This window comes from Micromys minutus (genome assembly GCF_963924665.1).
Source record: "Micromys minutus genome assembly, chromosome: 13".
Taxonomy (NCBI): Eukaryota; Metazoa; Chordata; class Mammalia; order Rodentia; family Muridae; genus Micromys; species Micromys minutus.
The window spans coordinates 50587994-50615926 of NC_137982.1; the positions used below are offsets into that span (position 1 = coordinate 50587994).

The 27933-nt window shown below is 40.4% G+C and overlaps 1 protein-coding gene across 1 annotated transcript in view; it reads left to right on the forward strand.

Annotated features, from left to right (window-relative positions):
* Nucleotides 1-18753, forward strand: part of UBE2E3 (ubiquitin conjugating enzyme E2 E3) — a 50934-nt gene extending 32181 nt beyond the window's left edge. Inside the window, exons 4-6 of the mRNA XM_080927010.1 lie at nucleotides 10874-11006; nucleotides 15407-15554; nucleotides 16737-18753. Of these exons, the coding sequence (XP_080783136.1) occupies nucleotides 10874-11006; nucleotides 15407-15554; nucleotides 16737-16834 (379 nt within the window). The 3' untranslated portion in view covers nucleotides 16835-18753. The remainder of the gene's footprint in view (nucleotides 1-10873; nucleotides 11007-15406; nucleotides 15555-16736) is intronic.
* Nucleotides 18754-27933: the final 9180 nt, after the last annotated feature.

The following is a 27933-nucleotide window of genomic DNA, read 5'->3' on the forward strand; positions in this document are numbered from 1 at the left end:
ATTTTATAAACTGTTGGTGTGTAAGATGTTGTAACACACACACACTTAAGTTAGAGTACAATACAGTTCTTAGTTAATACAAGGGGTAATATAAGGGACGTGGGTGGGTGTATCACCGTACATTATAGAACTTTAAGGATTCTCAAAGTAAAAATACTGTATACAACCATTATTTAAAATGTCACATAACACGACTACTTGAGATTTTAAAAGTAAAATCTCTCCCCTTCGTTGTTAGTGGAGTTATGCATTTAGTACACTGACTCCGAGAGGAACAGGAGACTGGAGTTGTCATAAATTATGCCTTGAAAGCTTTGCTCTGATGTTAGCACATTTCCTCGTCTCTGCAGGCATCCGTGGAGAGTTAGGCTTCTCGGACTCATAGAGGTTTTCTTCTGAAGTAGAGTTTAGTTTTCGTATGGAGTGTTAACACTTGAGCCAAATGCCTTTGTCTCTCCTCGGAGAATGGGCAGTAACAAAAGCTTCAACCTGAACATTTTTACAGATGACCGCTGTGCTTCTGCTAAATGTTAAAATATGTGGTCACACAGGGTTCTTACTAGCACAGGTGGTAGAGCTGCATTGATGATTGTGCTTTCATTTGGTGGACTGAGTGACAGCTAAGACTCCTTGAAGGGACACTGGAATGTGGAAATCACTTATGTCCATCACAAGGTAAGGGTGATCTGAGAGAACCTTACATTTGCAGATCTACAGACTGGAAACACTTTAGTGTTACTTGTCTGAGACATTTGGGAAGCCAGTGCTGGAGGACATAGTAGAGATGTAATCCCTGTTCTTAGATTTGTCAATAATAAGTTAATATTGGTGATTTTTAGTTAAAGTCTGGGGCATATTCAGATTTTTCTGACGTTTTTGGTTTTTATTGTGGGATTCATTAACCATCTCTGTCTTATTTCATCAATTTTCAGACATACTCAAAGGTTCCAGATTATTTGGAAATTGATATATTTGCCTGTTAGTGAACAAAGACACAACAAATTTTGGGTTGCTCAGTTCTCTTAGCCTTGAAGCTGCTGTGATACTTCAGTTGCTTTTCTGGGTTCTGGCTGTTTGCACATGCTTTTCTTGTTTTCTAACTTGAGTGCACACTGTTGTGTTTCGGTGTTTCCGTCAGTGAGGTCTAACTAAGAAGTCAGATGGCGGTATATGTAGATAGATTCAGAATAAGGGTGAAGTCAATCTTTGTACTTTACAGAACCTTCCATTTATCCCTTGAATTCAAATAAAGACCATTGAAAGAGAGGGGGATGATCAAAGAAGTAGGAAAAAAATTGTGGCAAAGACCTAAGAAATCGTAAACCACTGATAAAGTGACACTGAGGCACTGTGCAGATTTAAGGGCGGATTTAACTTGTTCCTGGAGTGGAAGTGTGGCAGGCAGCAGCATGACTACTGGAGCACAGGCGGAGGGCTCACATCTTGAACTGCTAAGTAGGAAGTAAAGAGAGCAAACTTGAAATGGCTTGAGTGTTTCGATTCTAAACTCACCCCCAGTGGCATATTTTCTCCAACAAAGCCACAACCTCATAGACCTCCCAATAGTGCTATGGGCTGGGGGCATCTCATTCACATCAGCAAGAGTTTCATTATACAACTGTTGATTGTGTTTTATCCAACATAGCTTATCTCAGAATGAAAGCTGGAAAATGCAAATGATATTCACTTAACAAATATGATTGACTTTTATTAGAAATAAGGTAAAGTTTGGGATGGACCCATAGTACAACAAATGGATAGGAGGAAGTTACATAAAAAGATGTCAGTGGTAACCAAACTCCTAGCTAGTGGTAGCTGAAAACTCCTAGTAGCCTGTGGTATTTTATTATGAGGGAAACTTTTCTCAGATTTAGGACTAAGGATATTATCATTTATTTGTTTGTTTGTTTGTTTGTTTATTTTACAGCCCAGCCATTGCCTCTTCCGGGTCCCCCCTCCCACAGTTCCTTATCCCATCCCTCCTTTCCCCTGTCTCCAAGAGGATGTGCTCCCTTCCCTGCTGCCAGGCCTCTACACTTCCTGGGGCCTCAAGTCTCAAGGGTTAGGTGCATCTTCTCCAGTTCTCTGCTGTATGTGTTTGGGGCTGTGAACCAGGTTGTGTATGCTTTCTGATTGGTGGCTCAGTGTCCGAGAGATCTCAGGGGTCTGGGTTAGTTGAGACTGCTGGTCTTCCTGTGGGATTACCCACATCCTCAGCTTCTTCCAGCTTTTCCTTAATTCAACTACAGGGGCCCCAGACTTCAAGGATTTTAAAGTATGTCATAGAAGTTAATTCTATTTGATATTTTTATGACGTAGTCTTTTCTTCTGAAGTACTTCTTAATCTAACCATAGGAGACAATGTAGGGTAGATAGGCCAGAATTTTTTTTTTTTATTGTAGAACACCGGTCCTTTATGAAGACACTGAGTGTTTTCTTCTTCCTTCCTGACCTGGCAGGAAGATTGCACTGGTACACCTGTCTTTCATAACACTTTTCTAAGCTGCAAGCCATTGACATTCCCTTTGATTTGCTCTCATCTTTTCAGGATGGGTGATGGCAGTGGTCCCTCTATGTCACATCTGTCATGGGCCTGGCGTGTCTCCTTTCTCTGTGCTGTTTCTTAAGGCAGTCTCATTCCATCTCTAGGACTTAATCAGTACCATGTACCAGGTCTGAAACATTGTGATACATGCTGCAGTCCAGGCTGCAGACAGATCTCCATTCCCTATTTACATGCACCTATACATAGTGGGGCTTACAGGAGGCTGTTCTTCACCTTGTGTCCTTGGACACCACTCCCCGTGAACCTGAAGCGTGCACTTCTGAGTTAGGCTGACTCTGGTGAGTTCTTGGGATAAACTTGCCTGTGTCTGCCCTGACTTAGAACACACCCAGATCTGGGGCTATAGGCACACAGGCCCATAACTGGCATTTTTTATGTAGCTGTGATAATTTGAATGTCAGTCTTCTTGCTTGAATAGCCATCTTCCCAAACCTGTTAAACCTTAAATCCTTTCAATTTCACTGTTTTCTCCATATTCCTTCATCATAATCCAGCCTCCTGTCATCTTCCACTTAGACTGTTGTAGATCCTCAGCAAGTAGAAGACACTTAGCAGTGAGGCCAGAGAGGGAACAGTGGGCTGGTCCCTGGCTGACACTGCTGGGAAATGGAGCTGTATGCCACTGGGAATGTGCCTGGTAAGAAGGTTGTGAAATCATCATGTTTTCTTTCTCCTGTGCCTGTTCCTGTTGCTTAGGCGATCCACACACTGTGCTGTGTCTTCTCCCCCAAAGTTCTATAGCACCCCACCTAGACTAAAGCGATTGAATCTCCAAACCTTGGACCGAAGTCTTCAAAACTGATCCAAAGTTAACTATCTCTTGACAATGACGTGACACTTAACAGTACTCTGTTGTCTAAAGGATAAAGATGCAGGTCTATTTGGAACATTGGTTATTTTCTTATAAGCTCAACTCTTACTATGTCGTCATGTTTTCCCGGTCCTGTCACATTGTCCTGATTTCCAGTTTCCCCAGTGCATTTGTAAATGCTGCTCAGTCTTTTGGAGATTTTACTTCTTACCAACTAAAGCATTTAGGTCTCAGTTCTTTCCCATGCGCTGCTTCCTCCTCTGGGTCCTCACTTCTCTTCTTTCTGTCCTGCACTCTTCAACGCAAACTTCTCCTTTGTAATGTGTATCACATTTCTGCTTTGTTTGTTGTGGGTTTGTTTATTTAAGGTCTTTGTCCTCAGGTAAGCTATAGTCTTGACATTAGGGGCCTTTATATCGTTCTTGGTAAAGTACTCATAATAAAATAGTAGAAGTCAATAAATCACTAATGAAACGATACATTAAAGATTAAATTCATTGTGGATTCATTTTAACAAACCACAGTATGGGGGAATGTGCAGTACTCTGGCATGATTGGTTGTAGAAACTGGTAACTCCTGTCACTAAACTTTACAAGTTCATTTTTTAAAGGTATGTGTGTAGGAGGCGAGCAGGAATACAAAGTAGAAAGAACTGTACGAGGCTCACTTCCTGCCGTTCAACTCTAACTCTCCTCTGCTGTTGGTCTTTACTTGTCCTTAGTAACCCACAGAAAGACAGTCCCTTATAATAGCAACTTTTCACTTAAAAAACGAAGTTTGAAAAGGAATGAAGACAATAAGGACACGGAGTTTTCCGTAGGGAATTTAGGAGGCCGTTTTCCTAGGTTTCCTGTAGAGGTCACTCATGCTCATGGAAGCGTTTGCTGTAGCTTAGCCTGTCTTATTAATCTGTCTTAATGCTAGGAAATCCCAAACCCAGCCATTGATAAAGTTAGAAATTACATACTATAGTGATCATGAGAGATTGAAGAGTGTGCTGACACCTGCTGAGAACTTGACTTTGCGATCTTTAGGTTTGTGCTTCTAGCATCATCTCTTAGACACCAAAATATTACAGTACTAACTGGAGTTGGTCTTGAAAAAGTGTTTCACATCTTATCTGAGACTAGTTTTAGACCGATTCCACCTGACTTAGACAAGTACTGAGTAGTGAGCTGTGCGTGGCTGGCCTGCTCAGCTATCTCCTGAGGCATTCGCCACCACTATGTACAACCGGATTTGGACAGTGAGTGTCCGCACAGACGAAGCATGAGCTTCGTGGTACATCAGAGGCAGTATGGCTACAGTGGCTCGGTAAGAAAGGTTTGAATTATTTGCAATGCCTTTAGGCAGGTTCCATACCAACTTTTAGACCCCATCAGTCTTTTATGTGTACGCCTGTCAAAAATACTAATTGTTTCATAAGCATAATCCTGCAAACGTGTGTGTGTGTGTGTGTGTGTTAAAAACAAGTTGAATATAACTCCTTTAAGAAAAAGCTATGAAAGTAAATACTGCTTTTCCCCTGTAAAACTCTATGCCACTTTGTCGGGCTGGGAAGGACGAGGAATGCAGGTTATATGCCTCACTTCCAACATGGGACAAAGAGATGAAGTCCTCCCAAGCATAACTGCTTTTCGTGTGTCACGATACTTTACAAAAGAGCCAGGAGATTACACAGCGCTTTGCAGTCATTTGTGTAAAACATTTTGCTGGTACAGGGTGGTTCATAAATGTTCCAGACGGCCTGTGCTTTTGTGCTGACATATGACTGTGACAAGTCCACTCTGTAGGGCAGTATATTCAGTTGCAGCTCCTGGAATTGAGGAACAAGTTTTAGAAGAGTGTTACCTATAGTCTAGGCAGCATACATACAGTGTAGATGAGTTACATTATTTTTGAAGGGTGATGCTCTGAACTTTTTCAATTTATTGAATAGTGCATGACTCTTGGGAAACACTATCAGCCCTTGCCATGTAACTCTGAGAGAGAACAAATGGGGGGGGGGGTAAAACAAGCTTATAAACTGTTTTCTCTGGCTTTTTCAAATATTCTTGGTGTTAACTCCTCTTCCCTCTCCCCCTTTACTTCCCTTCCTGTTCCTTTGTAGTTTGAAATCTTTCCTACACTTTATTTTACGTGTTGCCTCTTTGAGTCTCCTGTCTACTATCCTCATTTCTAGAGCTCCTCTGCCCTAAGTACCCTCACTGTGGACTGTTTCTTCTTTTCTGACTTCTTTGGATTTGTCAGGTTATGTGCTCACTTCTAAGGATTTGGAGATAGATCACCAGTGAGAACATGTGTCATTTGTTTTTTGGCGCCTGGGTTACCTGACCAGTGTTTTCAGTCACCCCCAACTTAACTTGAACGCTTCATGTTTTTTTGAATAGCTGAATAGAATTCTATTATGCATATGTATTATGTTTCTATTCCTCAGTTGAAAAAGATTCTGGTTATTTACACTTCCTATCTGTTGTGGATAGACACTAACAAACATGGCTGAGCAAGTGTTTCTGCAGTGTGGCACGTCTTCAGGGCAGACGCCAAGGAGTGCTATAGCAGATGTATTTTCAGCTTTTTGAGATTGTCCACACTGATTTCCAGTTTTTCATCATGCCAACAGTAAATGTGGCCTTGTCTCTGCATCCTCACCAGGATTCCTTGTTATCTGTCCTGTCTCATCCACTCTAACTGGAATACGGTGAAATCTCAGAACAGTTTACATTTGCATTTCTTTAATTGCTAACACTATTAAACAACTACCCAGATGGCAGGCATGGGAACCACCCCCTCAAATCATTATTTGGGGGATACAAATCTCCCCAAACAGTACGGACTGTTTCTCCTGCCCATTGTTTTTCAACAGAGCTTGAAAAGACCTTATTGCTGAGCACACTGTACCTCAGACACAGGACTAGGAGGTATTAAGCTGGAATGGATCTGGAAGCCACCTTCTTGAGGACTGGTTCTCATAATATTGGTAGGTAGTGTGTGGAAAGGAGCAATTGATAGTCCTACCCAAGTGAAAGCCTACAAGTCACAACAATAACCACATTGACAAGGTATTCACAATGGTCTGGCAGTTGCAGTCTATCTTGGGATAACTAAGATCTGTTAAATTGGACATATAGCCCACTTAGTAGGAAGAGATTCATGCCTGGTACTGTAAACCAGCCAACTCCCCATGAGCAGAAAGGTTATAAACCTGAGAGGAGAACCTATTATCCTAATCGATATAATATATAACGGCATTCTAAATACTTTCATTATACCTACAAGTAAGTGTAGCTCTCACCTGCTTGTCAAAGAAACATCTTGTTGCAACAGAGACTATAAGAGGGATCCACAAATGGTTAAAAATGGGAAGAATAAGTGACCATAGGGTGCCCACCCCAACTAATAATCAGTGTAAGCCCTGTACCTAAAGCTCGGAAAATTACAGAAGAGGCTCATGGGGGTTGTAAGTCAGTAGACCCAGGACGCCTGCTAGGAGATTGTGTTCCCTGGAAATGACATGTAAATTGCATGCATGAACTCTTAATAGGATGGTTCTTCCTTAGATGAAGAGCTATAGGCAGGCAGTGGTTGCTGAGAGACAGAAAGGGTTCCTTTAGGGATGGGACACTGATGTCCAGGTGGTTACCCTGGACGTGTGTACATATGAACAGCTCTGAGATGATGCAGTAGGCTAAAAATATATCTGTGTATGAGCATATGTACAGACATTAGCAGTAACTAAAGAGGAAGTCAAATGTTACTGCTGAATCATATAGTAAGACATACTTAGTCTCTATGAGTTAAGTACCTTCCAAACTGTATTATCCACAGGAAAATCAGGGGCAATCTAGACGTTGTGCATTGCTTATGTCATTTTTATTAGGACTGTGCCCTCTTCTGACAAGCTGCCTTCGTCATTACTTTGGCACTTACAGGTATTCGGGCGACTCTGGGTTCTCCACTCTGTTCTCTTGCTCCTCCTTCCCCTTTACACGCTGATGTCCTTTCTGTGACTGTGCAGTTGTGTTGTAAGTCTTCGATTTGGATAATACCTGTCTTTGTTCAGAGTTCTTCTCTCCATAAACTTTAGAATCTATTTGTTGTATCTACAGAGTAATTTGTCGTGGTTTGGGGGTGGGTTAGCATTGACACACAGATGAAGTTAGTTCTGACATTTCCACACTAGTCTCCCTGCAAACTTGATGTGCAGAGTGTCTAATTAATCTTATCTTTACGGGCAGATGTTTTTCCTGTATATGTGTATGTGCACTACTCGAATGCAGTGCGAGCTGAGGCCAGAAGACGGCCTTGGCGCTCCTGAAACTGGAGTTACATTTGGTGATGTGCGGTGACGTGGGTTCTGGAAAGAACCTGGGTCCCCTGCAGAGCAGCCAGTGCTCTCAACTGCTGAGTCATCACTCAAGCCTCTTAATTTATTAATATTTTGCTTCTGTTCTTTAAATTAGCAACAGTTTTTCCACATGGGATTTTTATACATCATTTTGTTGACTGGTTTCTTGAGTTTAATTTTCTTTTCAGTTGATTTACTACTTTAAAATTTAGTGATTCATGAGAAATTACCTTTGGGCCCATCAGTGATGTCATTGCTGATCTTAGATCAAGATTATTTCTACAGAAAAAGGAGGAAAGAAATCGAGCTTGACACTGCTTTAAAAACAGGAGGAGAGAAATTAGAGATGACACAGAAAGAGAATACTTTTAAGGACTTTCATCATCATCATCATCATCATCATTATTAAAGGAACAGTAATTGGAGATAAAAGCTAGAAGGGACAGAGAAGCATGTTTGTCATTTAGTCAAGTAGTATAAAATGTCACTGCTGGATTCTTGTGGATGTTTTACACTTGAGAGAGAGAAGTCTGTGGCATAAGGCACAGTGGAAAGAAGGTTATAGATAGAGTTCTGCCCTGTGGAAAGGAGAGAGATCGAAAGCACGGAGGTCAGAGGAAAGATACAGGGCCATTTTTTTTCTCCCCACTCAGCTCTGAGGCCTCAGGGGCAGGTCTGCTGCTGTGAAATGCTTTGAGTTAATTAATTGACTCAGTCCTGAAGCTCTCCTTTCCCATGTCTCTTGGTGGGTCTGTTCCAGCCTCTATTCCAAGTGATGCTGTAAAGGAAATGAAAATGCACTCATTGGCTAGAGGCTCCTTTTACATTAAAGCCCTGATGTAATGGACCCTTTTCCATGCACCATAAGAGGGGGAAACAAACTTTAGAAACAGAAGTTTTGTTTCACAGTGGGAGTCTCAGCTCTTCTACCATGTAACAGGATTAAGATGGATTCTTTACCCTCTCCACCTTTTTCCGTCAAGGGCTGAAGGAATAAATCATTATTTAATCCAAACATTTTAGTCTACAATCCCACAGTTCATTAAAATACATTGACTTCAACTTACCTTCTGTTCAGTCGTTTGAATTTGGTTACTTGGAAGTTGGTTCTCTTTGGGAACTTCCACAAGTATTTGTAAAATCTGCTGGGAAAGCAGAGATAACCACAGTAAGATGAGAGTAGAAATAGAAATGTTTGAGGACAGTAAGAATAGCCCTTGTTGACACTTGTCATTTGAACTACTAGTTTTATGATGTCAGTTTTGCAGGATTAATAACATGTAGCTAAGCTGAAGCCCTGTTATTAATATGGTTGCAATACTGGTTTGCACTTACTACTTTAGATAGGTCTTCCAGATTGTTTCTAAATGGATGGGTAGTTTGAAAGAACAAAAGCATATACATACTTACAGAAACCCAGGATAGTTTGCAATGTAAAAACCTAGAGGAAAACTGGGGTGGGGTGGGGGAGAGGGTAGGACATACATCTCAGCCATTAAGTATGTTTGCCTTTTCAGAAAGGACTTAAGCTTGATTATCAGCACCCATATCAAGTGGCCCAATACTCTGGGCACCTTCACTCATGCACACGACCTCCCTGCCCACTCCAACCTGCATATGCACATGATGAAAGAGAAAATGAAATTCTAAATACATAGAGGAAAGTGGCAATTTGTAAGGTGTGTGAGCAGTGTTTACGGGAGTCATTGAGTTGTGTTACCAGCCCGAAATTTCGAGTTTAAATTATGTTGAACTGTTATATTTTTATTGTATAAATGATACTGATGTTTAGCACATTGCATTAAAATGTTTCTGTGGCTCAGTAGAATTCAGTTGACAGTCACAGACAAGGACTCAGGATTCTTGAAGCTGGTTCCAGGGCTGGGAGGCTAAAGCATCTTTTCATGCCAGGAAGGAGGAACGTGCTCTAGAATGACACTTAGAAGTATGTTGGAGCTGTTGTGTAGGCGCTTTCTCTGGGCAAAAATCTATGATGATTTAAGCACCAAAATAATTAAAAAGCAACAATGGATTATAAAGCATTGGAAAGAAATAGTACTTTATGAGTTTATATCAATAACGTAACATTTATATAAACACAATGCAAGAAGGAGCTAAGACAGTTGTTAAATGTGGAAGAATAACTGGAGTTAAATTATGATTATGCCAATATTGTGGGACTGTTCAGAGGATTCCGAGTGAGTGAGTGTTAAATTTAGAGGAGAGTTTAAAATAAAAAGAACGGTGTTTGCATGGTAGTAATCTAACCAAAGAGTACATACTGGATACAGAACAGTTAGTAACTAAGCAGTAGGAAATATAGAAAGCATCCAGTGAGGGACAAGACACCAAATTATGTGCTTCAAGATGTCATGACCCCAAAATGACATGATTTATTTAGCATTTTGGTTAGGAATGTATTGCTTGAGTCTCATGAGAGAACCACAAACTTAAATGTTTGCTGCATTTAGTTTTTAAAGGACTATATTCTTCCAAATGAAATTCAGAAAAAATGAATTCTGATAGGACCCATGTTACAAAAACGGAAAGCATAAATGGGCGTGCTGAGGTGCACAGGGCTGACTGAACGCCAGATGTTAGGGCAAGCTGATGGCAAGTTCTATTGGAGTCACAGAGTGGTGTCTTGTCTTGAACTAGGTTAAAGTATAAGATTTTCTTCACTCCCAAGACTGGATCTTTTTCTCTGGTGGGAAAAAGTCTATTATAGAGTTAGTTGACAATTTTATCATGCAAATTATAGATTATTATGGTTGACATTTAGTAACTATTAATTTATAAATTATTTTTGGAAGAGTCCATATGAGTATTTACTGTGGAAAGGATCACAATGTAAACAACTACTAGTGTGTGTGTGTGTGTGTGTGTGTGTGTGGAGAGGGGGTAACAGGAAATAGAATAGGAGGCAAATAGCAAAATGATAACAGGAGGTATCCAGTATACTTACATAGTTTTGTGTTCTTATTATAATTTTCTCTTCATTTGGATATTTCAGATTTTATACAAGTGTTCAGGAGCACATCTTGTTGGTCTTGTTGCTTATTGAACTTCTAATTTTGCATTTATCTTAAGAAGTTAACTAATATTATTTATAGATGTATATATTGATTTTTAATTTCTTTTAAATAGTGCTGGTCCTAAAGGAGATAACATTTATGAATGGAGGTCAACTATACTTGGTCCACCAGGTTCTGTATATGAAGGTGGTGTTTTTTTTCTGGATATCACATTTTCTTCAGATTATCCTTTTAAGCCACCAAAGGTAAGAGCTTATGTGTACATTAATATTTATCCTCCTCTAAAATCCAGTTAATGTAGAATTTATATGTATATTACTGTAATAATTTTTATTGTTCTTCATGAATTAATATGGAAACCTAGAACTAGATTTTAAAACCGAAATGTTACCGACTTCTGCCTTTTACAAATAACTTTATATTCAATAGTTTGTTAATAGTAATTAAAACTATGCATTGAAGAAAACAAATGTGAACATATGAAAAACTGCCTCTGAAATTAAACTCATTGGTAGCTTTCAGAAATAGGTTAATAATTTGTCTATTCTTAGATAAGCGAAACCTAGAAAACTAACAGGGAAACCAATACACTTTCATCTGTGCCTTCTGTGAATGGGATAAAAACTTGAAGAGTGGTAGGCTTACTTCTAATTTCTTAATTCACTTAAACAGATTATTTACTTGGGTAACCAACGGAAAACTATAGTTATGCAGAGCTTAAGCATGATACTTATCTGAAGGGCTTCTTCCTCTGACTTCTCATTGTAATTAGTCAAGTAAAACCCTAGAGCTTAGTCTGTGTGGCTGGGTTTGCTAAAGAGAAATCCAGCCCCCAACTTGTAAAATGCTTTTCTTTTACTTTTTTAATTAGATAAAACTTTAATGCAGTACATTCTGATTATGGTTTACCCTCTTCCAACTCCTCCCAGATCTACCCTACCTTTCCTCCCACTCAAACTCACTCCCTTTCTTTCTCTTCCTTAGGATTCAAACAGGCATCTAAAAAATAAATAAAGTAGAAAACCAACATTGGACTAAACAAATAAAAACAACAAAATATACTGAAAATACTTAGATATGTATATCTATTTATCTATCTTATCTATCCATTAAAACCCCCTCTGTGTCTGTCTGTCTGTCTGTCTGTCTGTCTGTCTGTCTGTCTCTCTCTCTCTCTCTCTCTCTCTCTGTCTCTCTGTCTCTCTGTCTCTCTGTCTCTCTGTCTCTCTCTCTCTCTCTCTCTCTCTGTGTGTGTGTGTGTGTGTGTGGTCTATAAAGGCTTACTTCATGATTTTTAGAAAGGACAGTTTTCTGGACAGTATTCTCTAACACAGTGTAACAATAGTTCCACCTAGTGGTGTGTACCTCAAATTACAGACAAGATGGTTTCTGTCTCTCTGACGCCCTCCCTACCCATATACATACACACTTCTCTCCCCTGTATCCACTCCTCACCTTCTGTTTTCTCACGAAGACAGCCAGAGGTGACTAGACAAGGTGAAAGCTCTCACATTGAGTCTGGACAAGACAACCCAGTTGAAGGAAAAGGTCCCTAAAACAGGCCGGGCAAAGCCCTGGTCTGTAAGTATAGCAGAATAGCATTGGGAATCTTTTCACTGGTTTTGTTTGTTTGTGTTTTGCCAAATGGTTCGGTTCTGCCTTAGCTCTCTAAGCTGACCAAGACCCTTGTTTCCTGGCCATCCAGGCTGTGTGGGGGTATGGGCTCTCAGTGGGCTTCAAGTTAAACCAGGTATTGGCTGGGCATCCCACATACTCTTCGCCACCATTGCTCTAGCACATCGGGAAGGCAGGACAGTTTAGGTTGAGGTTTTTGTGGCTGGATTAGTGTCTAGGCTTCTCTTTCTGCAGCCTATAGAAAGTTGTCTTGTGCTAAAGAGACTAGAATGTAGGCTGCAGGCTCCATGCAGGTACCAGTTTGACCTCTGCGCTCACTGAACTGAGCGAGTTACATGAATGTTGTCACAGCTATTCCCACCTCTTCACCTTCATGCAGAGAACACCCCTCCAATCTTTAGGGATCTCTGCGGGACCCCTTGACTATTGGTGGAAGCCTTACTTGGCTAGAAAAAAATGTCCAGTTCAGACTCAAAATCCTCAGTCAGTACGAGTCCTCACAAGGCTCACCTTCATAGCTTCCAGAAAGTTTTCACTGAAGCGTTTCCACCCTCAGTCAGTGCTCCTCACTTGAAGCTGTCTCTCTGAACTCTCTCCCTTCATCCCTCTTTGCTCCTGTCTCCACCTGTCCTAGACCACTTGCAAAATCTATTCCATTTTTCTTCCCACGAGCCCCTGGAGCTCTCTTTACCTAATCTCTTTAGTCTAAGGGTTTAGCTTGATGGTCATTTACTTAACTGTTAATATCCACTTCTCATATTTTCCTTTCTGGGTCTGGGTTACCTCTTTCTAGTTGCACCCACCCATTTGCCTACAAATTTTATCTTTTTTTTTTTTTTTTGAACAGCTAAGTAATACTCACTGTGTGCCATATTTTCTGACAGGATGGTCCTTTAACCGCCCGGGCAAATGTACTTCAAATTAAGAATTGGGTGTTTTACAGTGTGGCCCATTAGAATCTAAGATTCTAAAAGTTATCTTTAGAAGCTCTTAAAGTGAACATGTCCATCTTGCTAAGTCAGAGTCAGAACCCTTGTGCTATAGAGCCATTAATGAGCTCCTCAGTCAGAATGATGCGTAGTTAAGGTCAGCATATCAGCAGCAGCTCCATTTTCATTCCTTTGTTGTTTTCTGTATGTGTATTTTTGTAAATAGTGAAACTTTCACATGCATAGTTACCATATTGGAAATTGGTTTTAACCCTTTAGAAAATAGGGGGGAAAGTTAACAGAATATAGTTATGTGGTATTCTTGTATATGAGGAAGAAAAAAAATGTAACTTAGAAGATGCTTCCATTTTCCTAGCACTATTAGTGGGAATGCAAAGTGTTTAGCAGAAGGGCTTCGAACTATAGTCCTATGTATGGCTTGGCATTTTTATTAGTATATGCCTTTTTGTACATTTAGTATGCTATAAAGTTGCAGTGTGTTAATTTATAACTTTGTAATGTTGTTTCTCTCCTTGTTAAGGCAGATTTTTCCATTCTTAAACCTTATTCCCAAATAAAAGAAAAATGAAATTTGTGGTATCTTGGTAATAAGACTTCTTTGTCTCCCTCTCACTTTTTTTCTTCCCTCCTTCTCTCAAATATGTGGTTTTGTTTTTGTTTTTTGAGACAGGGTCTCTCTGTGTAGCTCTGGCAGTCCTGGGAAAGACCAGGCTGGTCTCAAACTCACAAACCCATGTGTGCCACCTCCACCTGGCTTCCTGTAGTACTTTGGAAGTTCACTTAAGGTATTGAACTTCCTAGAGAGGAACAAACGCTTGTGAATGGATATTAATTTGTTTAATTACTGTTGATAGCTAGATTTCAGTATATCAGTTGTATTTGAAAATAATTTCTGTCTTTTTAAGGAATCAGCTCAGTCATTTGGACAAGCAAATATTCCGTTTTCTTGAACAACACTGTCTATCAGAAGCACAAAGTACATGTAAAATTTTAAGTTTCCATAGCCATATTAAATAAATAAGAGGAACTAACTGAATTAATTTTAAAGGTATATTTAGCCCTATCTATCCAGAGCATTGCCATTTCAACATTGCTATAAGTAAGTAACATCTATAAGAATAATGTTAAGCTTTTATGTTTTTGTTTTTGGTTTTTGTTTTTTTGGTTTTTTTTTTGTTTGGTACTAAATCTTTGAAACGTGGTATGTTGCCTGGTTATATTTCAGATCTCTGTGTCACATGGTAACTGCTTTGTAGTATATCATGATATCGTCTGTAGTCCCTATTAAGCCATCATTAGGCAGCATGTTTATGTGTTCCTCCATTCTTCCTGCTTTTTTTGACCCCACCCCCTGAAAAAGCACTTGGGTACTTTTCCTGTTCCCAGATTCTCCTTTAGAAGCTCATAGTACACTGCTAATTCTAAGATTCGAAAATTCTTTTCCTATAAATCCAAGTGATGAATTTAGTTTTCAACTACCTTTTACATTTGCTTAGAAAGATGTGAGTGTTTATCCCTGGATGCCAATTTCTTTGATCCCGTAACCAAAAGCCTCGCCTTCCTATGTCAGTCCGTAGGAGAGTGACTGAGAGCAGGGACAGTCACAGCGATGGCTGCACCTTCCTCCCAGTCCGTCATTGCACCTGACACAGCCTTTACAGCCCAGTGCTCTTAACCACTAACCTTTTTACCTTTGATGCCAAACATCTCTCCACTTTCCATGTCCATGTGTGTTCACAAATATGTGTGTGTGGTATATGGCTCCCCGTATACATGGTTAATTGACCTCACCTATTCACTTTGTTCTTAAACCAGGGTAATACCTGGTATTGTATGAAGTGCACAGCAAGTTCATGCCAGCTAGACCTACATACCCAGAGACCTGTGTCAAAAACAGAATAACAATACCACAAATAAACAAACCAAGTATAGTTCTTTTTATACAAAGTATAAAACTATTTAGCTTACATCCAGTGTAAGACTAGTACTGGTGATTTTCTGTGATGTGTTAGTGTTGATGAGTTGCTGATAAACCTTGTGTGTGCTGTGCCTGTGCGTAGGTTACCTTCCGTACCAGAATCTATCACTGCAACATCAACAGTCAGGGTGTCATCTGCCTGGATATTCTGAAAGACAACTGGAGTCCTGCTCTGACTATTTCAAAGGTTCTGCTCTCTATTTGTTCCCTTTTGACAGATTGCAACCCTGGTAAGCAAATCTTCATGAATCTACAAATAAAATATGTTGGTCAAGACATAAATTTTATTATTAGGAAGATTAGCGTCAGAAATAAGCAGCATGTCCACTAAGAGACTATGTATTAAAAACGAAAAGTCTGAGCCCATAGGGAGACAGTCCTTATAGTATGTCAGGACACGGGGACCTTACAGATGCATGCACGCTGTAGTAATGTTGAGTTGTAGATATGTTATAGTATGTCAGGACACGGGGCCTTACAGATGCATACACGCTGTAGTAATGTTGAGTTGTAGATATAAGACGTACATGGCGTATCTGTAAAAATGACTCAAGGTGTTAGCAGTTGCACGCCAAGGACCAGAGTCTGTGCGGCCTTTGCATGCTACACTTTATACCACGTGTACATACTTTGCTTATACAAATTTTCACCTCAGATTCAACTTTTACTTCAAAATGCTATTTGAAATGAAGTGACGGGTAAGATTTTAGGTAGCTTATGTTTACAATTATAGAGATTACTGCATGACCAGCGGGAACATTTCATTCTGAGTAGCATTATAAGATAGAAGCTTTATGTGTAACTTATGTTAAGATGCATAACAAAACAGAAAATGTCACCTTCTATCTACCAAACTTTGATAGTTGAATGCAATGTCACGAATACCATGACAGGGAACTTGCATCAGTGACATCTCAACAGAGTACTTAGGATGCCTAAGCAAGACCCACAGGATGACATCGGCAGTTTCACTACCCTCAATAATGAGCTACAGACCGTGGTGGCTGCTGGGGACAAGAACATGTCTTTTCTAGTGATGAGCCCCGATAGGGTTATGTCTTTAAGCAGTCAGCCCTAAAGACAGCGACTGAAAAGAGAGGGAGAGAAGAAGGAATGTACGTATATGTAACATTAAAGGAAGGGGCCATGGCTTGAAAAGAGAGAGAAGTAAAAGTAACGTAAATGTAGTCATGTATGATTCTCAAATAAAATTAAGTTTAAAATATTTGTTAAATAAAATGTCTTTTCTAAACACTAAACTATATAGCCGTTTCTAAACTATTTTTAAAGAAAAAGTGAAAGCCTTCTGAATTAAAGTGCTGCCAAATATAACTTGTAGCATAATGCCTTTTGTTTATGTTTAACTCTATATTTAAAGCATACATGTTTTGATATCCTTTTCACTTTTCCAGCGGATCCTCTGGTTGGAAGCATAGCCACTCAGTATTTGACCAACAGAGCAGAACATGACAGGATAGCCAGACAGTGGACCAAGAGATACGCAACATAATTCACGGAATTTGTATGCAGTGTGAAGAAGCAGAGGCCTCTTTCCACTGCGCTGCGGATCTTTATAGCCTTTACAATACGGACTTCTGTGTATATGTTATACTGATTCTGCTCTTGCCTTTATCCTTTGGAGACTGGGAGGCTCCCCCAAAAGGTAAACGCTACCAAGAGTAGAACTTTGTAGCTGTAGATTAGTTATGTTTAAAATGCCTACTTGCAAGTCTTGCTTCTTTGGGATATCAAAATGTATTTTGTGATGTACTAAGGATACTGGTCCTGAAGTCTACCAAATATTATAGTGCATTTTAGCCTAATTCATTATCTGTATGAAGTTATAAAAGTAGCTGTAGATGATTAGGAATTATGTCATTTGTATTAAGCCCAGATCTATTTCTGAGTATGTGGTTCATGCTGTTGTGAAAATGTTTTACCTTTGTCAGTTTGTAATGAGAGGATTTCCTTCTACCCTTTGTAGCTCAGAGAGCACTGATGTATCATCTCAAACACAATAAACATGCTCCTGAAGGCTTAGTTTCTTGTCATAATGTTGAAAGTCTTGTCAGAAGGTGTGTCTGAGATGATTGTTGATGAAATAAAGATGTGGCTATGAAGATTGATTATTAAGGACTAGTACAAATGAATGAAATATTAAATTGAAAACATTTAAAAATCCTAAGTGTGTAGAGTTTTTTCCTTTAAGGAGAGAATACAGTGGGTTTAAATATGAAGCTGGATTAAACCATTGGTCTTAAAAAAACAACACATAAATTCTTCATTGACAATGTAGCATTTGAATTGAAAAGATGAAGTCCTGGGTTATTCAGGACTCTCTCCATGTCTTAACAAAGCATTTTGTTTCCAAATTGGAGATTTCTGTTCAACATTGGGCAATACTGTCAGATAATTGCTGTGCTGTGATTGATTTTCTATGGTGCTTTCCCCTTTAATCCTGATCTTGAATTTTTATGGTGCAATTATTGTTAGTGTGATCTATGGCTGGCAAGTGTAGCCAGAGGCTTAAAAGTTCTGTTTGCCCTGAAGGGTAGAATGTGTGTTAGTGTGCAGGCGTAGACTCTCAGTTGAAGACACACAAGTTATAAGACTTTAGAGGTTAAATTACTTGTAAGTGTAATTATTAAGTATACTTTTAAGCTTGTAATTATTAAGCTTGCTTAAGAGAATTGTAAACAATATAATTGTACTCCCTGTGCCTGGAATAAATTATCTGTGGTCAGTGTCTTTTCCGGTCCTAAGTATGGTAATACAGTACCATAATAAAAATTTGTGGAGATTAATTACTAGGATAAAAACAAACACTGCTTTGGGCTAGGGAATGTTAGCCCAGTGGTAGAGGCTAACTCGGCATCTCCAGCACCATCCACAGAAATGTCTTCAGCAAAGTGAATCTTACGGTCATGTAGACAACCACTATAAACTAGGGAACTTCTTTCTATTCAATATTTGATGATAGAAATCTTAAATCAGAGGAAAGCTTAATAAATTTACCAGTTCTCTACTTTTTTTTTGGCGATTTACGTGTGTGTGTGTGTGTGTGTGCACGCACACACACACACAACCCTTTTATAAGGGAACAGCTAACAACATGTCAATAGTTAGAAGATTTAAGCTTCATCTTTGAAAACTTCGGAGTCTTATTTTAAGTAGAAATTAAAAATCCACAGTTCAGGTCAGTGTGATGAGGGTGGAGGTGTTAAATGAAAGCTGAAGATTTTAATGAGCCCTTGTGAGCTGTGGAAAGGACTTCTTCCCATTGCTGAGATTAGCACTCTATACCCAAAGCACTGAGTCTCTCTGGTGCTAGAAAGCTCTCATTCTGAATACTAGAATATTGCGTTGCCAGTCCAACTGCAACTTGTAAGTATGGAAATGGCTGAGCCACTGCATCTCATCAGACCTGTGGGGTTCTACTGATCATGACCACACACCTTCTAAGGAGCTGGACAGCACACAAAATAATGGTGAAACATATATCGCCTGGAACTGTTGCCTGTAAAAGACTTATTCATGGGTTAATTGCAGCTTCTCTAATCAAATAAAATATATTTGAATAAATTTTTAAAATCTATTTTGGTTTTAGACTTGCTTCTAGTGAATATTGGGTAATTTAATAATTCTCGTTACAGAACACTTAGCACAGTTCCCCTTGTTTAAACACTTGAAAACGAGCCAAGTAATATCAAAAACAAAAACCTTGTATAAACACAAAAAAATGTTTGTATTGATAAACATTGAGACATTACTTTATCCGAACATGAACTTTTAGACTAGGAAACGTTAATTAATTGTGGCCATCAGAGTTTGTAGTTCTGACCCACACAACCCTTTCTCAGAAGAGTTGCTCTCGGGGATGTGAAGGACTGGAGGCGGTCGCCGCTGTCCCAGCATTTCCAAGGACTGCTGAGTGTGGATGTGAGCAGCGCCTGTCCTCACTGTATTAATATGTGCATCGGTGCACTGGTAGTCCCGTTTCCTATTGTGGACTTGGGAGAGATTTTAAACATCAGTTATTTTTTGTCAAACCACTTGAGGAGCCTCATCTTACAATAATTACCTCTGGTTGTATTTCAGTTAATGTTCCTTATTCAGAGTAAATAAATGTATAAGCCTCTTGGTTCTATATCTGGTCACATTAGGTTTTGCGAGTAATATCCAAATAAAAGTAATTACATTTTAGTAGATATAACTTATTAAGTCAGATCTCACTAGCTGTTCAGCCTTTCCTTAGAAGTTGTTGGGTGTCTTCAGTGTTTACCTCTAGTGTGCAGTGGACCGTTCCTGCATGGTAGACTGAAAGTGCTTTCAAAATGGTCGCCGAGTACATTGCTGAGTGGCTTGTGTGATGCTTTACCCATGGTAATGAGTGGTGGTAATGAACCCTTGCTCACTGGCGTCCATTCTGTTAAACACGAATTCTGAGGTGATCCTGACGAGAGCACGCACACCGGGAGAAGTCCCTACTCTTGCTGCTCCCTCTGCTTTCCTTCCTGACTGCTTGCCTCCTAAGCAGCTCTGTTGAAAATGCCCTGGAACCAGCATCTTCCAGTTTGTAATCTGTGTTTACAGCTGCTTGTGTTTGGACTGGCAGTCCAGAGTGAATTTTCAGAACTTCCATTGTCAACATACATACTAAGAAAAGATACTTTGTAAAGGGAGGAGGTGGGATTTTAAGCAGCTTATGACCCAGATTTGGGCACAGGGGTAGTTACAGACATCCTTTAGTAGCTTCATTAAGTGTAGGTTAGACAGCTGAGCTTTGTAGCTTAGCCCTAGACAGTAGAGCAAAGCACACCTAAATACATAGCTGGGCGTGTAGACACAGTATTAATTACCTTATTTGTGGAGGTCTGTCTGTCACATGCAAGTCACTGAAAAGTTTTATCCAATCCACCCCTTCAGTGAACATTTCTGTTGCACAACTCTAATTTGTCAGGGTTTGTTTTTTTTTTTTTTTTTTTTCCTGATAATGTCTATGCAACCATAACAAAGACTTAAGCATGTGTTCCTTTCCATTATCAGCAAAAAACCAAGTGGTGGCTAGAAAATGTGGCTATGTATAACTCCATAACTGGTTTACACTGTGGGCTTGTTCTGCACGGTTTAAGTGCTTGCAGATAGAATCAATTGGTTTATTTAGGGAGTATGACATACACAGAGGCGAATCCATTTTCTGCTGAAGGAGAAGTTGGACAGATGATGGCAGACATTACACCATCAACGACAACAAAACTGGTGTGATGTTCAGTGATTTACTCAATCTGTATAGTGTACGTAGTCCTGACAGTTTGAAAATACTTTTGGGCAAGCAAGATGGCTCATCAGAGAGGTGCTTACCACACAAGCATGAAAACAGGGAGCCCAAAGCCCACGTAAGTGCAAGGAGAAAACACCCCATACCCTTGCCTCCCTCTTAGTGCGTACACACAGAAAAGGAGAAAAAAAGTCTTTAACGTTACCTTAATATTTAATATCTGTCTTGTATTTTGGCATTTTCCTTCGTTCAGTTTAGCATCCTATTGGGATGTTGGATATTGAGCCTTGGTTATTTATCACAGAAGTAAACCACATGATGTTCGTCTGCATAAAGAGGTGTGTCTGACTCTTCAGCACACTGGTCGCAGTGTTTGCACGTGGTAGATGCTTAGATCACTCCTGTTGGAATCATACAATTGTAAGACTCATCAGTGCACCGTCTGTGACGTGTGATGGTACAGTTTCCTGTTGGCGCTGGTATTGTCTCAGTTCCCTTTGATGGTAAACGCCTTGCATGCTATTTGCTGGCATTTTGGTGAGTGAAACCCACTCATGGTGTTTTTAGGTTAGAAGTAGTCTAGTGTAGCTGCCCACGTTTGTGTAAGTGTACTCTGGTGTTTGTGCAGTGGTGAAGAGCTGTCCTTGGATTCTCAAGAGTGTAGACCGCCTTTGTTAAGAAGCTTGTGACTGTAGGAAAAATGAAAGGGACGGTGTTGGGGGAACTATTTGAACAAAAATAAGGGGAAGAACTAAGTAGGAGTATGGAAGATACCGAGTGCTGCTGTGTATTAGGAAGCTGCCCTTGGATGTTGAAAGCCCTTACGTTAATGAAATTTCCTATTCGCACAGTCTGAAGGGAAAGGGAATAACAAACCAAAATGGCTTCTTTTTACTGTGTCGTTCTCCTAAGTCTAATTGGAAGGTGACTCCCTAACTCTAGCTCCTTCAACATTTAAAGCCACTGAGCAAACTGGGCTCACCATGAGGCAATCAGGGCAGGAAGTAGCCCACTGGGACGTGGGGGTCGAACAGTGCTGGCATCAAAAGCCTGACAGACGAGATCCCCGAAGCGTGAGGGAAGTTGAGCATTTTCTAGTGATTTGAGATTGGGAAAGTTATGTCAGGCTTTGTGTTATTACCCATGAAGTGGTGAAAAATAATTTGTGTGGAGTACGAAGGACTAGGGAGTAAAAGAGTGATCCGCTCGTCCTGAGTGGAATACTAGCCTCCAAATATGTGTCTTTACTAAACAGTGAAGGTTCTATTGTATCTCTAAACAGTGGTAACGGTTACTTTATAGTATATATAATGAGAAATTTTTCTATAGGTTTTTAAGTGGCACATTTAAAAATGCATATTACACTTTGTGTGTAACATCTACATTAATGAGACTTAAATAAATCATTTAGTTGTACTTGGTCAGTACATTGTTATTTGTGTACTTGGGAAAATTAATATTGTCCTGGAGTCTTAGGAATATCAGAGACTAGAACAAAACAAAACCAACCAACCAAACCACAAAACACCCTATCCTTAAACACAGGGAGTTCTAATGAGAAAGTTGTGTTAGGTAGTAAGTGGTATGTACCAGGAAAAGGGTTAGGGAGTGGTGTGGGGACGAAGAAGGGAAGTCATTCCTCACTTACGAAACGGGTGTGGGTAGTGTAGAAACTAGGTTCCAAGTCTTCAAAGACACGGGAATAGGATTTTTCAGATCCCTGTACAACAGGTTTTTTGTTTTTTAAGAGTGTGTGTTATCTTCATTTCTCTGATAAAACTGCATCTTTAGAACCCAGCGGCTGAGTTGAGAGTAGCCAGGAAAGACGTGGACAGAAAAGAAGGAGATGAAATAGTTGGACACGAAGGGTAAGCTGGATGAGAGTGTGCCCGGGAATGGCGGGTGGAAAGACTGCAGCCCGAGAGTACTCAAGAGTGCAAGAGGAAGTGTACGAGGCAGGACGAGCTCTGGGGAAGAGCAGACTTTCAGGATGAGCTCTGGGCATCGTAAGTGGAAAGCTTCTGGAGGGTCCTTTTACACTCAAAGCTATAGGATGTGATTTGGCTTTGTCAGGATGAGTAGAGGCTCTAAAGGGGAGGAGGGCAGGGTGAGGAGACTAATCAGCAATCCAGAGAAAATGCCAGAGACCTTGACCTGGGAACAGTGTTACTGATAAATACCTGGGTCAGGATTAAGGATGGAGCGAACAGTAATAAAGTTTGTGTGATGTGGAAAAAGAATCAGTGCGTGGGGCAGGAGGATATGGTCCTGAGGGAATAAGGCTAAGAGCTTCCATTTTGACAGTCTGGCTTTGAAGTGCCTGGCTAACACTGCAGTGGGTGTGTCCGGACGGTGGATACACAGATTGGGGTTGCTGTCATACCTGGACCAGGCCTGTGCATCCAGGACTGTGCTCTGTGAAAATGCCCAAGCCTGTCTGCAGGTGGATGCTGCGAGGGCGGGGAAAGGGCTCAGCTCTGTCACGAAGAAGCTGAAGTGAGGAACCCAGGGGAAGGACCTGGAGAGAAGTGAGCTTTAGGGATGTCAGATGTCAGAATGGCCTCCTTGCGTCAGATGGCATTCGGGAACAGTCAGGACTCAAGTGGCTTCATTAGCTATCCAGGGCTGTTGTTCCTAGATGACTTTAACAGGTGTGGCTTTGTTCAAGTCCCTGATGAGGTCCAAGCTTGAGTGTAGATGGCACCAAAGGAGAAAAAGAGAGTGTTTGCTGTAATTGCTCATGTTTAAGCTCATGTAAATTCTGAACTTAAATAGGTGGTGCCCATTTTCCTAAGTCAGATTAGTCTTTTCATATAGAGGCAACTACAATTGCCCCATTTTTCTTATTTGCAAAGATTCTGAATCTTTTCTAGCCCTAATTAAATACAATGATTGGTTATCTCTTATCCTTAAGGATCTTGTGGAAAGAATGCCTTCTTGTCTGTACAGACTCCAATCCATTCTTCACGCTACTAGCACACAACTTCCCCATACACGCACCGTCGGGCAGTCCTTACTCAGGACTTCCGTGGTTGCCCGTTGCTCACACCTTGCTTTTGTCACTGTGCCATTCTGTAATGAAACGGCATCCATGAGCTCAGTGGCCCCAGATGTTTGTTTGGCAGTGGAATTCAAGGGTCTCCCTTGCTACCTCCAACATTGCTCAGAAAAATAACGGACAGTGAGACATTGTGAATACATCCTAATCTCCCGGCTCTTCAAGGCTTTCTGCTGTCAATCACAGGGCAGTTCTCGGATACTCGGACATCTCTGAACTTTCCTTGGAGTAGTTAGAAGTTGATGCATCTAACTCTGTGGACTCCGGCATGTTTAAGTTTCAGTTAAGCACCAACACAAGCATTGCTTAAGATCCTCTGCTAGGCACATTCATACTTTAAATGTGCTCTTGGTGCTTTGAAACAGATGGTGAGGTGGCACATTGCTGTCTGTACCTAAGAGCATTTGGCAGTGCTAAAATTGAGCTTTCTGTTTAGTTCAAAATAATTCAGTGATGAGTGGGCTACTTTGTACTTTTCTCCCCTCAGATTTTGGGTATTTGGAAGTCTTAGCTTCCAGTGACTCAAACTATATATTACCATATTTAACTATGTGTAAGCACCTTCAAAAACAGACTTCATGGGGGGCAAGTACCTAGTCAGTGGCTAAGTCCTATGTATCTGTTGGCACGTGTGTCTTGTTCTGTCTTAATGGTGTTTCTAGTGAGACTAGCAAGTGCTTGCCTCTATTTAATTGTGTACGCAAAACCTCCCAGTCTTAAAGGGAGCAGTTCATTAAGCTCATTGTAAACGGAAAGGTTCGTATTGAAGTGATTTCAAGGAACAGAGTGCCCCCCACCCCCATTTCATTTTATCCCCTGTGTAGCCCCTCTCAGATACTTTACTTATGCACTCCCCATACATGCCTGGCCTGGAGGGTCACAACTAAGAGTCTCGCGGGTCTGTATTTACAGAGGGGCATGCCACAAACCCATTTGTGCTTCTGAAATTGGAAAACCCCTTTGTATTTCGACATGTAGATTGTTATATCCTTCTCAATGTATTTTTTTTCCCTCTTGTATTTTCAAGGTGGGACTAACATAACCTATTTATCATTCAGGGATACTAGCTATAGATTGTTATGGGATTCCCACGGGAAGATGTGGTGTTCCAGTGGGACTTCTGCAGACAAAGTACAGACATATTTTCTTTGGCACTGGGGTGTGGGTGTTGCCCCTGGTGATGTTGGATCAGGAGGTTTAACTTAGGGAGGCACCACACTGGGGAAACCAGCCAACCCATTTAAATTCTGGAGAGAAAAAGCAAAGCTGTACTGTTTTGAGCTCGGGTTAAAAAGATTGTCTTGCTTGTTCTCATCGCTGGAAGGACAAAGAGATTAATAAAGTTCCCTTTGCTTCTCCAAGTCACACTTATCTGTATCTTCTTAATGTTCTGGGGAAGCCAGGTCACAGGGCGGTGGGTCTCTTGGTAGAAATGTTACTGATTCATCGGTGTCCCTTTAAATTCTTCTTTTCTGAGATCAAATACACCGGGGCTCTGACCACGTGTCTGCTCATCTCATATATAAGGTGTCCTCTTTTAACAGGTGCCTTCTCTTTAGTATTTACAACTTAGAACACGTTTGAAAGACTATTCCATAGCGAAGTTTCCATCTATAATGGAGCTAGAAGAGCATCGTCATAAGCTTCCCAGGGAAACCAAGCTCACAAAGGGTGGTGGGTTATCAGTTCTGTAGTATTGCTATAAACTCATTTTCTGAAATTAAACACATTGTTTGTGGGTGCTTGGAGCACAGGTAGATTCATATAACATGCCATGGACTGGTCTTGTCTCCTTTTTAGCATTTACCGTTTGGAACACATCTGGAAAACTATTCTGTAACACAGCCTCAGAAAATGGAGCTTATACAAGTGGTTCTTGTCCACCTTCCACCCATTGCCGCTCCCAGGTAATGCTGGCTTCTGAAAGTGACCAGAATCTGCTTATCTTACAAAGGAGGGATAATAGCCTTAGTTCTGAAATGGGAGCCTGGCCTATGACTCTCATATTGCTATGAAAACCTACCATCCAGTGAAAAAAAATCACAATATGCATTTATGAAAACATTACCAAGGTTGCATCCTGTCGTACTTGACAGTTTCCTTTGGAAGGAACAAACATGGAGATCATAACTTTTAAATTCCAGTGTATGCTCAGTAAACTATGGAAGGAATATATCTAAAACAGTCTGAGGATAGCTGATCCTTAACCTTCTGATTTTTCGTCTTTACTAAACTGAACTTCAAGGACAAAACCGTTTTACCACCAGTTTTAATTACTATCTTGTTCTATAACTAGGATATTTTTTCCTACTTCTTGAAATCTTTTTCCTTTTTTAACAGTTGGGTAAGTGTACTAAAGCTAATGAACAGCACTGTGAAAATTGTAGTGAGAAAAATTTTCAATGGCAAAACAATGGACATTGTAAGTTATTTGGAGAGCAAATTTTAGAAAATAACATTAAAATGACACCACCTCTAGAATATACTTTTGCTCACTCTCTGACTGACATCTTTTTCAATTGCTTCTGTTTGCTTGTTTTTGTCTCAACTCTGAAGATTGGAATTCACTCTTAATTGCTGAGGGCAGACATGTTACCTCTTTTACATTAGAGAATGCCAACAGTTCTGTTTGATGATGGATAGTTTATGTAAGCAGCGGTTGCATTAAGATTCACTTACAAGTTTTACACTCCAAGGCTGGTCACGCCAATCATTTCTAGATAATTCAGATTCCCAGAAGCAATGAAAGGGGAAACATTTTAGGAATGAGAATTATTTTGGATGTAGTGTCAACAAACTCTTAACTCATTCTCAGGGGGAATCATGCTTTGCCTAGTTTTCAAGCATTTCTTTAGCACTGTTCCTTCTAGACGAACTGTAAGGTTTTCTGTTTCTTTGTTTCCTTTGTTGTTTTATTTTCATTTTGTTTTCCCAGAAGTGATGTGACGGAAGGCATGCCTTGAGCAGAAGCTAAGCATAGAGCCATGTGCATACAGTGCACAGCCGTGTGCATACAGTGCACACAGCCATGTATGTACAGTGCACAAAGACATGTATACAGTGCATACAGACATGTATATACAGTGCACACAGACATGTATACAGTGTACACAGCCATGTATGTACAGTGCACACAGACATGTATACAGTGCACACAGACATGTATACAGTGCACACAGACATGTATACAGTGCACACAGACATGTATACAGTGCACACAGACATGTATACAGTGCACACAGCTATGTATACAGTGCACACAGCTATGTATACAGTGCACACAGACATGTATACAGTGCACACAGACATGTATACAGTGCACACAGCTATGTATACAGTGCACACAGACATGTATACAGTGCACACAGACATGTATGTACAGTGCACACAACCATGTATGTACAGTGCACACAACCATGTATGTACAGTGCACACAGACATGTATACAGTGCACACAGACATGTATACAGTGCACACAGACATGTATACAGTGCACACAGACATGTATACAGTGCACACAGCTATGTATACAGTGCACACAGACATGTATACAGTGCACACAGCTATGTATACAGTGCACACAGACATCTATGTACAGTGCACACAGACATGTATATACAGTGCACACAGCCATGTATACAGTGCACACAGACATGTATGTACAGTGCACACAGACATGTATATACAGTGCACACAGCCATGTATGTACAGTGCACACAGCTATGTATACAGTGCACACAGACATATATGTACAGTGCACACAGACATGTATATACAGTGCACACAGCCATGTATACAGTGCACACAGCCATGTATACAGTGCACACAGACATGTATACAGTGCACACAGCTATGTATACAGTGCACACAGACATGAATATACAGTGCACACAAACATGTATACAGTGCACACAGACATGTATACAGTGCACACAGACATGTATATACAGTGCACACAGACATGTATACAGTGCACACAGCTATGTATACAGTGCACACAGACATTTATACAGTGCACACAGACATGTGTACAGTGCACACAGCTATGTATACAGTGCACACAGACATGTATGTACAGTGCACACAGCCATGTATGTACAGTGCACACAGACATGTATATACAGTGCACACAGCCATGTATACAGTGCACACAGACATGTATACAGTGCACACAGCTATGTATACAGTGCACACAGACATGTATACAGTGCACACAGCTATGTATACAGTGCACACAGACATGTATACAGTGCATACAGACATGTATACAGTG